Here is a 12183-nt window from a genome sequence, read left to right as displayed (position 1 = left end):
AGGCTCTAGGCGCACGGGCTTCAGTAGTTGTGGCACGCAGGCTCAGTATTTGTGGCTCATGGGCTCTAGAGCACAGGCTCAGTAGTTGTGGCACATGGGCTTGGTTGCTCCGTGGCATGTTGCATCCTCCTGGACCGGGGCACAAACCCGTGTCCCCTGCATCGGCAGGCGGACTCTCAACCACTGCGCCACCAGGGAAGCCTGTATTAGGTACATTTAAACCTAGTTTGGAAATTGAGGCTGTAGGTTAAGTAACTTCTGAAGATCACATGGCTAGAAAGTAGTGGATCAAGGAATTGAACCAGCCATTTTGAACCATCCAGGACTGTTGGAGCAAATAACATATAGCAAGTGTAGAGCCTCATATATAGTCACTGCTCATTAAATGCTAGCCATCTCAGAAATAAGAAGTTAGAACATTCTGGGGAGATTGGGATTGCGTAGGGTAGCACACAGCTGAGCAAAGGACTTTGGGTATAGGTGTGAGTACAGCACGTATGAGTAACAGTGAAGAAGGGGGATTTCTGTAACGAGTGGTACCTAGGTGCGATGTAGGCCACTGGACCATACCAGTTTTGGCCACCTCCAGTGTCACACAACACTGTTGTGTCCTGGGGGTCAGATTTCCCTAGGTATGGAGAAGAAAGGTATGGAGTAGGGGCCCTGCACAGACATTAAGGGGAGGCTTAGAGTGTGTAGTTGGCAGTGGGATTGGAGGCTTAGGAAGCTTGCTGACTGGCCTAGTGGCTCCCTCTGAACATCCCTGGAGATTACTGGTTTTTAATTTGAGCCCTTATTATACCAGTAACTCATTTTTGGATTAGGAGCCAGAGTTATTAGGTATATAAGTTGTATACATTCCTAAGAGTGTGAAAGGGTTTGAAACAAATAGATTGCTTATTCACATTTGAGTGGTCTACACTGACAACAGTGTTTCCCCCTGAATTTGGATTTGTTCATTTCCCTTTCAAGAGTCCAGGCTCCAGCCTCTTTCATCTCTTCAAGATGTGGAGCCAGAACATACGTAAGCTTGGCTCTGACAGAAAGACTTTGGACAAGTTGCTTTATCTTTTAATTTAGAGGCTTGGTAACCTGATCAGAAGCATCACCAAAGTGGCCGTTTTCAGTGTTCCAGACAAAGTGCTTTTAAAACATCCGATTCTCTGTAGTTGGTGTGGTAAGGTAGAGGGCTTGGACCAGATATCCTTAATTTAAAAACCTTTAATCTTTAAGTATTTTGGTAAAATACAGTTGGGTAAATGAACATCAATATGGAGACTAGAGCTACAAATCTCCCTACCTAAAGCTTCATTTTGCAGCATTTGTCAAACGTAATCCTGGTGATCAGAAGCTGTAGCATAAGTTACCCCTGGCTTTTGGGCTTTTTATGTTTGAGGGAGACTGGAAAGTATACTAGGTGATAAGAGCAAAAGGGCTTGTTTTTAGTACTAAGTGTCCATGTTCTTAAGCTGATACTGACTGCAAATCCAAAGTCATTTCTCCTCTTGGTTATCAAGAATTTAACTCATGCTTTATCTATTTGTTAAGTTAGTCAACAAATATTTGAGTGCTTACCAGTGCCAGGGGCAGTTTTAACACAGGGTAATAGTAGACAACAAGAAAAGGTCCTTGCCCCTGTAGAACAAGTATTTGCTGGGGGCAGGGGGTGGGAGGGAGTAAGAAAATGAACGAACAAATAGGATTTCAAGTGGTGGTAAGTATTTGGCAAAACAACATGGAGTCATGGGATAGAGTTCCAAGGTGTAGCGTTGGAGTGGGGGGGCTGTGCTTAGATAGGATGGCCAGTGAAGGACCTGGAGAAAGAACATTTCAGTCTGAATGAGCTTGGGACAAAGGGGCCAGTGTGCTGGAGCATAGTTGGGGTGGGGTGTGTTAGGGATGGGGGTGGGAGTATTGTTCCAGAGATTGGGCGATTCTGACAACAACCAGGTGGGGTAGTGTGAATTGAAACTTTTCCAGTTGCCATGGGTTTTAATTTAAAAAGCAGGGGAATGATTTAATGTGGTTTACTCAGTTGGATGAGCTTGCAAAATGAAACAAATATAACTGGACCTAGAGGGCTTTCAGAAGGTAAACCAAGAATAATTAGATCAGGGGGTGGGTGTGGGTGGTGGTCTGCAAACTGGGCTGAACTGTGATCCCAAGAAGATTTCTATTCCCAGTTTTTCCTCTTTGGACTTGGAGAGATTCCTAGTTTCACAGAGTAAACTGATCTCATATGCTTTGGTATTTCGGAAGAAAGTTTTATCTCCAAGGCTATTAGGACAAAAATTTTGGAAGATCAAAGGAGCTGAAAGGATTTCTATACCAGATGTGTTTCCGAACCTGCACACATGGAGTTGTGACCACCTCCCGATGCAGGGCCCCTCCAGAGGGCACACTTGCAGCTAACATGCAGTTGGTTTTCTTCATCACTGATCCTTTGGCCTTTATTCAGAGCCGCAGTGTCAGCATCAGGATCCACAATGAAAACGGACCAAGATTAGTGACCACTACATTTGTAAATGTGACATTTTTAGATTCCTGCCTTTTCCCACCCTAGAATAAATTCTTGACCAATTACCCACAGTTTGATTTCTGAGTCACGTCAGGTTTTAAAATCTATTTCCATAACTTTGACTTCACCTTTCTCTTTATGATCCCCACCCCTTTTGGGGGGGCTGCTTTGAACGGTAGTATGTTCTGCTTTTGTCATCTTCACTTCCTGATCCCTTTCCTCACTGCTTTTATGTTTTTAAGTTCTTCCATCCCCCTTTTGAAACTCCCTCTTCAAAAGCTGCCTTGCAAAAGGGTCATTGCTTGTTCAGTGAATTATGGGATTATGTGAAGAAGCCAAAGGATGATAAAAAATGTGATGAGGGAAGCCGGACCCTCTGGAGAATGCTGTTTTGATTGTATTTTGCTTATAGCTGGTTGTGACTTAGGCTCTTCCCTCTAAGGTCGGTTCTAGGAGTTTAAACCTACAGCTCTGGCTGATGGCGCCTAATAAAATAAAACAAAAAACTTTGCTGCTCTAGTTTTTTCTCAGGGCGGGGTGGGGGTGTATGCGCAATCTCCACAGTCACACAGAGAAGCCTTTTCTTCATCTTGGACCCCGGGAGGCTGGTTCCTCCAAGGAACTCTTAGGCGCCTCCTGAGTAATGCAGCCCTCAACCGAGCCGATGTCGGGGCCTTTATACCCTAATTGAAGCTGAGCCCATTAACCGTTTTCAGAGTTCCTTTCACCACCTATGAAATTAGTTTCAATGTGGGGGTAGCTCCGGGACTCCCAGGGCGCCAGTGCGGATTCTTGGCCAAAGGAGGAGGTTGGTTTCTTCAGGTGGGGAGCTTTGCTATTTTTCTTACCTGGCTTCTGGGTCTGCGTAAGCTACCGCCCGCAGCACCCTGGCTGCGAAGGGGATGGCGTTTGGGAGATTAGAGGGAGAAGTGTGGAGTAGAAGGCAAAATGGAGCGCACGTGGAGTGGCGAAATGTAGAAGCTTAACAAAGTTGGCGCCATGAAGCTGAAGACAGCCACACCGGATCCCTCGCTCGCTCCGCCTAATGGCGGGCGGAACCCCGCCAGCGAAGCCCACGTTGGTAGTTCCTCCCTCACGCCGACATTCCATCCAATCAGTGACTTCGGTTTGTGGGCGGGCGAACCCCCGCCAGCGAAGCCCACGTTGGTAGTTCCTCCCTCACGCCGACATTCCATCCAATCAGTGACTTCGGTTTGTCGAGAGCGGTGCGCATTGGCTTTCGTATAAACGCTTTGGGGTTACTGACGTTTCCACCTCTTCCAGGCCTCAGGTAATTGGCGTTCTTGGTAACCAATCAGGGAGAGGGTCTACGGGAACGCCTGCCTTTTATTTTATTGAACGGCCAATCCGGTGGTAGGTTCACCTCCCCCTCTCTACCCAGAGTCACTGCTGCAGCCGCCGCCATTTTAGCGTTTTGTCAGAAGCGTCCGCGCCGCGAGGAAGAGCCCCTGCTGCTTTTCGTGCGGGTGAGAGACTCCGAGCCCCTTCCCTGTCTTTTTTTTGCCCTGTTGAATCTCACGGCTTGGGCTTTAGGGGTATCCTGGGGTGGTCCTGGCCTCCGCACCCGTCACTGAGAGCCGACCTCGGTGTTCGGCGTTGCGCGGTAAGCCTCAAGCAGCCCTTCCCCCACGACCTCCCCCGAGAAAACCTTGCTTTTTCCCCACCTTGCCCTCTATCCGACTTTGCTCGGCTTACTGCCTCGAGGCTTTTACCGAGATAACAGCGCTTCCGTTAGACTTAGGAATTACAACCCCGTTTCGAGAATTTTTGAAGCCCCGAGACACTGTCGTCTGGCCGTTGAGGCTCAGGGACCCTTCTCCGGCCATGCATTTCTCCAGTTCTCCAGGAGCTCGTAGGACGGCACCCCGAGAGAGGCGTTCCCCGCTCCAGCACTTCCTGTACTCTCCGAACGCCTCGCTATCCACCTTAAGTCACGGGTTCACTGCTTCCAAAGGAAACCCTAAAACGTAGCTATTATAAGGTTCTATTTTTCAGGAAATGGCTAATTAGGTTACGAGAGGAAGAACCAGTTCATAATTTCAGTCAGTCCAGCCAGCCAAGCAGTTACCTTTGTTTTCTGTCTTTTTTTGTTTTTGGCGGCGGAGCCGCCGCGTGGCTTGCGGGATCTTAGTTCCCCGACCAGGGATTGAACCCGGGCCCTCAGCAGTGAAAGCGTGGAGTCCTAACCGGACCTCCAGGGAATTTGCCGTCTATTTAGTAGATAGAAAGCCCAGTACCCCCAGGGCTGCATTTATGCCCCGCTTTCATTTGCGTTTCCGTTTGAAACTATTCAGCTCTTACCGAACCCTTTGTCTGTGTCTGCTAAGGATCTGTGTCACAGATGCTTTCTCCTTTCTGTAGGTTCTATAGCTGGAATTGTAGCGGGCCTCCTTATTCCCACTTCCCTTTGATTATTATCTGGGGGTGTGCGTGTGCGTGTGGGGCGTCTGAGAGGGGGGAAAACTGGAAATATTTGCCAGACCCAAAGGAGATGGCAGTATTGATTTTTTTTTTTTTTTTTTAAACTGACGTGGGCCTGAGGTCTTTTGTTAGAAATTTCATTTTTTTCTCGCCCAGGCTGTGTCCGAGATGGTGAAACTGTTCATTGGAAACCTGCCCCGGGAGGCCACAGAGCAGGAGATCCGCTCACTCTTCGAGCAGTATGGGAAGGTGCTGGAGTGTGACATCATTAAGAACTACGGCTTTGTGCACATAGAGGACAAGACGGCGGCAGAGGATGCCATACGCAACCTGCACCACTACAAGCTGCATGGGGTGAACATCAACGTGGAAGCCAGCAAGAATAAGAGCAAAACATCCACAAAGTTGCATGTAGGCAACATCAGTCCTACTTGTACCAACAAGGAGCTTCGGGCCAAGTTTGAGGAGTATGGTCCAGTCATTGAATGTGACATCGTGAAAGATTATGCCTTTGTACACATGGAGCGGGCAGAGGATGCAGTGGAGGCCATCAGGGGCCTTGACAACACAGAGTTTCAAGGTGAACCACCCTCTTTGGGAAGAGGGCTGAACACAAGGTTTTGTGTAGAAAATAGGCTGGATAGGAGGGGTCTGGGATAGAGATAGAGATACAGCTGTTGGTTGGCTGATGGTGAGGATTAAGTGTGGGTGATGGGCTTAAATGGAGAATGCATGGGATTTAGAGGCTTTACCTTAGGCAAATCAAGTCTGGGAGAAGAACCACTTGGCATTAGTTTGGAACCCCTAGGCTTTTTTGCCTATTAGTGCAGAAATCCTTTTCTCTGAAGATTTCTTCAGTTGTTTTGTCTCTTGTGGGGTGGGGGGGTAGTAGAGCACCTAACAGTGTTTCACTCTGAAATTTATTGCCTCAGCACCCCATGTGTTATTTTGTATGTGGAAGGACCTGGCAAAAGCTGGCTTAAGCCACACGTTTAGGAGCAAAATATCTGTGAAGCTCCCCCACCTCATCCCAATTCATGGCTTCTCAGTAAACATAATTTGCCGTTAAACAAGTCTTGAGAAAACTAGTGTCTTTAAATTGTTATAGCTTTTACTGCTTTTCTGTTATGCTTGCACCAAGAGGTTTGGTTTGGAGGACGAGGACACTCTAGAACTGAAGGCTAATTTCAGGAGTTTCTGAGGAGAAGGCATTGGGATTTGGGGGGCGATAATGGCAAAGCCGTTTCACTGGTTTGAGGAGTGAGCTCTAACATCCTTGGTGAATAGAGCATTTAGATGGGTGTTAACCTTGGAGCCTTGACTAGATTAATAGTGTGCCTGGAAGGCAGCATGAGTGATGCTGTGGATAGACATTTTGTTTTCTTGGTTTAAGATCTGAGCTCCTGTGGCAAGGGTGGCGGTTGTGAAGGGGGTGGTAACCATGGTGAGTTGCTAACTCTACTCTTCGTCCCCCTACTTTGGGTTCCCAGTGTCAAAGCCAGAAAAGAGCCTTTTCCCTTCAGTGTAACTACTTCTAAATTATGGAGTATTCCCACAACTCCTTGTGAACATTTTTAATCTATATTCCAACTTTCTTCAGCCCAAACAAGGTAGTGGCTGCTGCTTCTCCTGAGCACTCCTCTTGTTAAGAGTCATTTCGGCTATCTTTGATGTTTACTTAAATTGGACCTTCTTAGACCTGGAAGTCTGATCATCATTTCCCCCAAGCTAATGGTGCCCTGTGTTATGGGTATTGCTGTGCATTATTAAAGAAAAATGTCACAGGTCTCTCAGGTCTGGTTTTCCATTTTTAATTGGTAAGTTGAGAATTATTTTGTGTCAACAACTTAATTGGGAGCAAAGGCTGCTTTGGTGGAGGGTTTATGATATCTAATTTTTGGATACTCTTCTACACTTTAACCAAGTCATAGAAGAGGTGGTGGTGTCTCCTTGTAACAGTTAACACGTGTAAGGGAAGGATATTGTGAACTGATACAGGACACATCATACTTAGAGCATAACTCTTGGTATCTGAACTCTAGGCTCTCTGATGTTTAGTTACTAGTTTTTGCTCTGTTTTCCTTACTGTTAGTCATTCTCTTTAGCAGTGTCTAGTACAGTTCTATATGTATATAGAGTAGCAGTATTTATTATGATGGTCTTTTTCCCTTTCAGTTTCTCAGTGTTGGGGATATTCTTTTTATTGTTTGCCCGTTTAAGGAACATCCATTTTAGATATTTTTAAAGACTTAGCTGCTTTTTCTGACCTTGGAATTTTTTCTGGCAAATCTTTAGGTCAGGACATTTATTAATGACCTTTATGTCTCGAAGGGACATGGTTGGTTCCTCGGTTGCCCTTATTTTGGTTTTGTTAGGTGCCAAAGTGGCCACTTGGATAAATACAAGGGACACGGGTTAGCACTTAAGGCACTTAAGTACTTAATTGCACATCTTAGCTTTTCACTGGCAGCCTACACTTATCAGATAAAATGTTTAAACCGGGACTTTTTTTTTTGATATTTTGGTCCTTCCCTTTTCCCTTTTTTAGTGTTCTAGAACCTAACTTTAATTTTGTAGGTGAAATTGTATATTTACCATTTTCTATAACGTTAGTTGAGTAGATGACCTATCTGTTAACTCCCCTGGTTCTAAGCATTCACTTCTTCTCCATCTGCATGCTTGGGTGCATGATAGCCATTTGTATTGGAAAGGTTTTGCTGGAGTTTTGCTTACTATTAAAATGGTATATCATGTTAGGTGGAAACTGCTCCTGTGAAAAGGTTTAAAATTTAAACTTTTTCATTTCCAGAATACAAATTGTAATTTTCAGCAAACACTAGTATCAAGTGCATGTTCTTAGGATCTTAGATCTCTAAAGGAGGAAAAGTACTTTAATCTTGCTAACATGAACAGTTTGATACACTAACATTATTGGTCATTCTCCACTTTTTTCATCCCCGCTTTTCTTCCACATTTTTCATAATACTCTTTCTGAAAATTCAGGCATCTTGTGAGCTGCCTGACCTGTTTTGTTTGACCCCCTGTTATAAGGGGTCACTAAATATTGTAAAGAATCCCTGTTAGAATGAATATCAGAACTAACAATTTAAAGGACCCAATTTAGGGGGAAGGCAGTCCTTCAATTTGTATTTCACTCCTCTTCCCCCATTCATGAGTGTTTTTCCCAAAAGTCTTGAAACTTGCCTACTGCACTCAGCCACGGATCAAGTCTGGATTACTATCAATGGTAATTTTAGAGTCCTACTCTATTCTCTTTGATTTTGGGGTGGTATGGGGGACTGGCCTTTGCATTCTCCTGCTTACTGAATTCAGGAGTCTTAATAGTGAAGATTGGAGGTGTCAGAATGTTGTGGAGCACTATTATTGTGGTTTCTTTTGACATTGGGCCACCGTTCAGAGTAGTTTTTGTCCACAGTTACTTGGCAAAGGATGAAATTGCCTATTTTTGAGCGAGAGTAGTTTCTTAAGCGTTAAACTGGTGTTAGAGCTGAAACATTTCTTCATTTAATCTTTGCCTGAAATCAGGTCATTATACTGAATTTATACTGACCTTTTAAAAAAAATCTTAAAAATGGCAATAAATCCTGCATTAGAGTTGTCTAGGTAAAGCCATTGCTATGACCAGTGTCTGGGGTAGGGGCTGGGGCTATGACTAAGAGTGATAGCAACCCTTCTTGCGTCTGTTTCTTCAAGGCAAACGAATGCACGTGCAGTTGTCCACCAGCCGGCTTAGGACTGCGCCCGGGATGGGAGACCAGAGCGGCTGCTATCGGTGCGGGAAAGAGGGGCACTGGTCCAAAGAGTGTCCGGTAGATCGTTCGGGCCGAGTGGCAGACTTTACCGAGCAATATAATGAGCAATATGGAGCAGTGCGTACACCTTACGCCATGAGCTATGGGGATTCATTGTATTACAACAACGCGTACGGAGCGCTCGATGCCTACTACAAGCGCTGCCGTGCTGCCCGGTCCTATGAGGCAGTGGCTGCTGCAGCTGCCTCTGCGTATAATTATGCAGAGCAGACCCTGTCCCAGCTGCCACAAGTCCAGAATACAGCCATGGCCAGTCACCTCACCTCCACCTCTCTCGATCCCTACGATAGACACCTGTTGCCGACTTCAGGAGCTGCTGCTGCTACAGCTGCTGCTGCTGCAGCAGCCGCTGCTGCTGTTACTGCAGCTTCCACTTCATATTACGGGCGCGATCGGAGCCCCCTGCGTCGCGGCCCAGTCCCCACTGTTGGAGAGGGCTACGGTTACGGGCATGAGAGTGAGTTGTCCCAAGCTTCGGCGGCCGCGCGGAATTCCCTGTACGACATGGCCCGGTATGAGCGGGAGCAGTATGCGGATCGGGCGCGGTATTCAGCCTTTTAAAGCTTGAGGTGAGAGCGGTGGGGTGTCCCTTGTTCTGGTTTTGCCATCCCTCCTGCAGCCTAAAGGCTCCAGTTAGGCTGCCCTGCTTGCTTGCTTTTGCAGGATTAGGGTAAGGTTGCTAATGGTTCAGAGGATAGGGAGAAGTCCTAACTACTTTGTGAAATATATAAACATCCTTATCCCTCATGGCTGTTTTTCCAGGGCTCCTAGTCCTGGGAGTCAATCTGATTCCATTTGTGCCTGGAAAAGCAAACAGTGGTGTGATGAATCTTGGGTCACACCTGTGTGCTGTAATTGAACCAAACCTGGAAACCAGACATTCAGACCCAGGTGTGCCGTTTCTCAGAGCCTTCGTTGAAATTCCTAGGTGTGTGACATTACTAAGGTCTGCAAGGTTCCTGTTCTGCTTCATGCTGTGTGAAAGGTCTGATGGTAAGTTGGGGCAGAGAGGAGTAGAAAAAGATATCTTTCAACTTATAAAGTTGATTTCAGCAAGGAGTCTGGGGCATAGACTCAAATTCAACTTCTCTGCTCAGTTCACATTCATTCCCTGAGCTGAATAGAATGCCTACCCCATTGCTTTATCTTTGAATCTGTCCTGTAAGAGCCCATTTACTTTGTTCAGTTTTGTTTTTAAACTGTCCCCACAGTATTAGATTTGACATTCTCTCCACTTCTTTAAGGTATATAATAACGTAAATATGTACGCACCCTGTTAATTCTACTCTTCTTCAGTAATATTGAAATCCAAGGTTGGGAGCTTTGCCTTAAGCACATCACTCCCTTTATCTTCCCACCAGCTCTACCTTGAGTCCTCTGGCTTTTTCCTATACATTTTGAGCCTCATGATCCATTTGGCTCTACTTGAGTGTATTCTCTTCTGATGCGTGCCAGCTTTGGGCTCTAGGTGTTTGAGATTGCTGTTGTATTAAAGGGTGTTTCGCAACACCCTTTGTCTTGAGTAGCTCCCATTGTGTCCCAGACATTACCATTGATCTGTAATCCTGTAGTAACAGGATGGGTGATACTGTCATCTTTTCCATTAGGGCAGAAGGTATGTGACTTGCCCAGGGTTATTGGATAGGAGATCACTGATAGGGCTGGAGAAGAAACTTGAGTGACCTGATGTGTAGCTTACACATGCCCTCCAGTACGTTCTTTTATTTTGTTTTATTTTCTTCCCTAGGCAGAGTTGGATGCCCTCAGGTCTTACAGCTTGTTCAGTTAATGCCACTTTTTCCTAGACCTTAAACGGTTTTTAACTTGTAACTCCAAGATTCAAACATACTTTTTACTGCGGAGAGCTAAGAGCTAATTGGAACCTTTCCCTTTTTCCTGCTCTCCAGTGACAGTTTGTAAATGTGGAATTGCCTTCTCTGAGGAATGCTAATGTGCTTACATCAAGAGAAATGCAATGTCTGTCTACTCTCGTGAAAGAAAATTTGCTATTTCGTTTAGAGGAAGGCTAGTCTGGGATTGCTTGACCCTTCCCAGTTACTGTCTGGCCTTCAAGCTCTTTTCACTTTTAGAGATTATTGTTATACTATGGATGGATACAAGTAAACTTAAAAGGAGTGTCAAGTTACCATACTTTGTAAAGATGTTCTTTGAAGTGTAAGTGGGAAAGCCCTTGTGAGCTTTGCTGTAAAGCCCCTGTATTGTGCTCTCTTTCAGGTGGGATGTGTGTGGGCTGAAATTCCGAGCTGCAGTTGTGCATGAGAATACACCCTTCGTGGTACCCCATCTCCGGGACGTTCTCAGCTCTGTGCGTTCAGTCCCCCAGGAACCGTGGACCTTAATTTACCTTGTTAAGTTCAGACCACCTCTTCTTTCCTCTCTCCTGCCCATTTCCGTGTTCTTTCTGTCCTTCAATACTTCTGTAGCTTCCCATCATGTTCTGTTCTCCCAGCAGGTTTCATTGTGTGCAGAAACTGGTGGGGGTTGTGCTGTATCCCCACCTCCTGCTTCCAGTGGGTGTTGTGAGAGTGTCACTGCTCCTGAGTCTTTTTGACCCAAAGGCTTATGGCAGGTAGACACATAGCGTTGGATCACTTTTTTCTTTCCAGTGAAATAAATGGTTTTTCAACTTAGGGAATGTGTGCTTTGAGAGAGTTCTTACTTGGGCTTGTGTCTGGGTTCTTTATTGTCTCTGGAAGAGAAGGGGAGGGTATAAAGTTTGACATTCAGTTCTGGGTGAACATCACTGCAGTTTTCTTTATTGTAGATCGGATTTATAGGTGCCAAAGGTAAAAGAGGGCTTATATAGAAGAACCCAGGCAGGCAGGCTTATTCCACTAAAGACTTTCTGTCTCTCATACACCTTTGTTAAAAAACCATCAACTTACTAGGAGTTTTGAGATATGGGACTTTTCCCTGCTTGAGAAACAATTGTCACCCACCCCTTACTACTACCATTCCAACCACCCAATCAATCAGTACATCTAGTTTGACTTACTTTCCAAGGAAGAGGTCTAGAATAAGGAAGGGTTTGAGGGAACAGGAGGTCAGCTTTCACTTCATGCCATATGGAAAATTAAGTTGTGGCTCCAACAGCATTCTGCTATTTTCCTAGGCCAGTAAGCAACACCTTTTGATGCCTTTCACCATCTATTTGTACAGTTCTGCCAAAATCCAAAGAATTCTTCAGTGGCCCCACTAGTACCTCATTTCCTTTAGAATGATAGGCATAGAAGAAGGACCCAGAAGTGAGCTTTAGATTGTTTAACAACAAGGATGGGGGGTGAGTACAAGGAAGAGCCACTGCTTCTTAGTTCCATGCTTTTATCAAAACAGACGGTCTTGCAAATGCTTTTTGTCTGTACCTTCTTG

General features: G+C 45.5%; 1 protein-coding gene across 2 annotated transcripts; it reads left to right on the top strand.

The window, feature by feature from the left end:
- The first annotated feature begins 3875 nt into the window (after window positions 1-3875).
- On the top strand, window positions 3876-11447 carry RBM4 (RNA binding motif protein 4). 2 transcript variants are annotated; one of them, XM_007461925.1, is made up of 4 exons: window positions 3876-4005; window positions 5117-5540; window positions 8675-9362; window positions 11029-11447. In XM_007461925.1, exons 2-3 carry the CDS (start codon window positions 5129-5131, stop codon window positions 9352-9354), a joined length of 1092 nt encoding a protein of 363 aa, XP_007461987.1. In that variant the 5' UTR covers window positions 3876-4005; window positions 5117-5128; the 3' UTR covers window positions 9355-9362; window positions 11029-11447. The 2 variants fall into 2 exon arrangements, with proteins under 2 accessions (XP_007461987.1, XP_007461988.1); XM_007461926.1 differs by lacking the exons at window positions 3876-4005; window positions 8675-9362 and having other exon boundaries at window positions 5129-5540; window positions 11029-11048.
- The last annotated feature ends 736 nt before the right edge of the window (window positions 11448-12183 follow it).

This window comes from Lipotes vexillifer, unplaced genomic scaffold, assembly GCF_000442215.2.
Source record: "Lipotes vexillifer unplaced genomic scaffold, Lipotes_vexillifer_v1.1 scaffold1129, whole genome shotgun sequence".
In the NCBI taxonomy this organism is placed as follows: domain Eukaryota; kingdom Metazoa; phylum Chordata; class Mammalia; order Artiodactyla; family Lipotidae; genus Lipotes; species Lipotes vexillifer.
This window is presented reverse-complemented; position numbering and strand designations above follow the sequence as displayed.

Excerpts from the sequence above, each read along its gene's own strand:
- RBM4 (XM_007461925.1), top strand. The coding sequence starts at position 5,129 with ATGGTGAAACTGTTCATTGGAAACCTGCCCCGGGAGGCCACAGAGCAG. Across the intron at positions 5,541-8,674 it reads TGACAACACAGAGTTTCAAG|GCAAACGAATGCACGTGCAG; the intron begins GTGAACCACCCT and ends TGTTTCTTCAAG.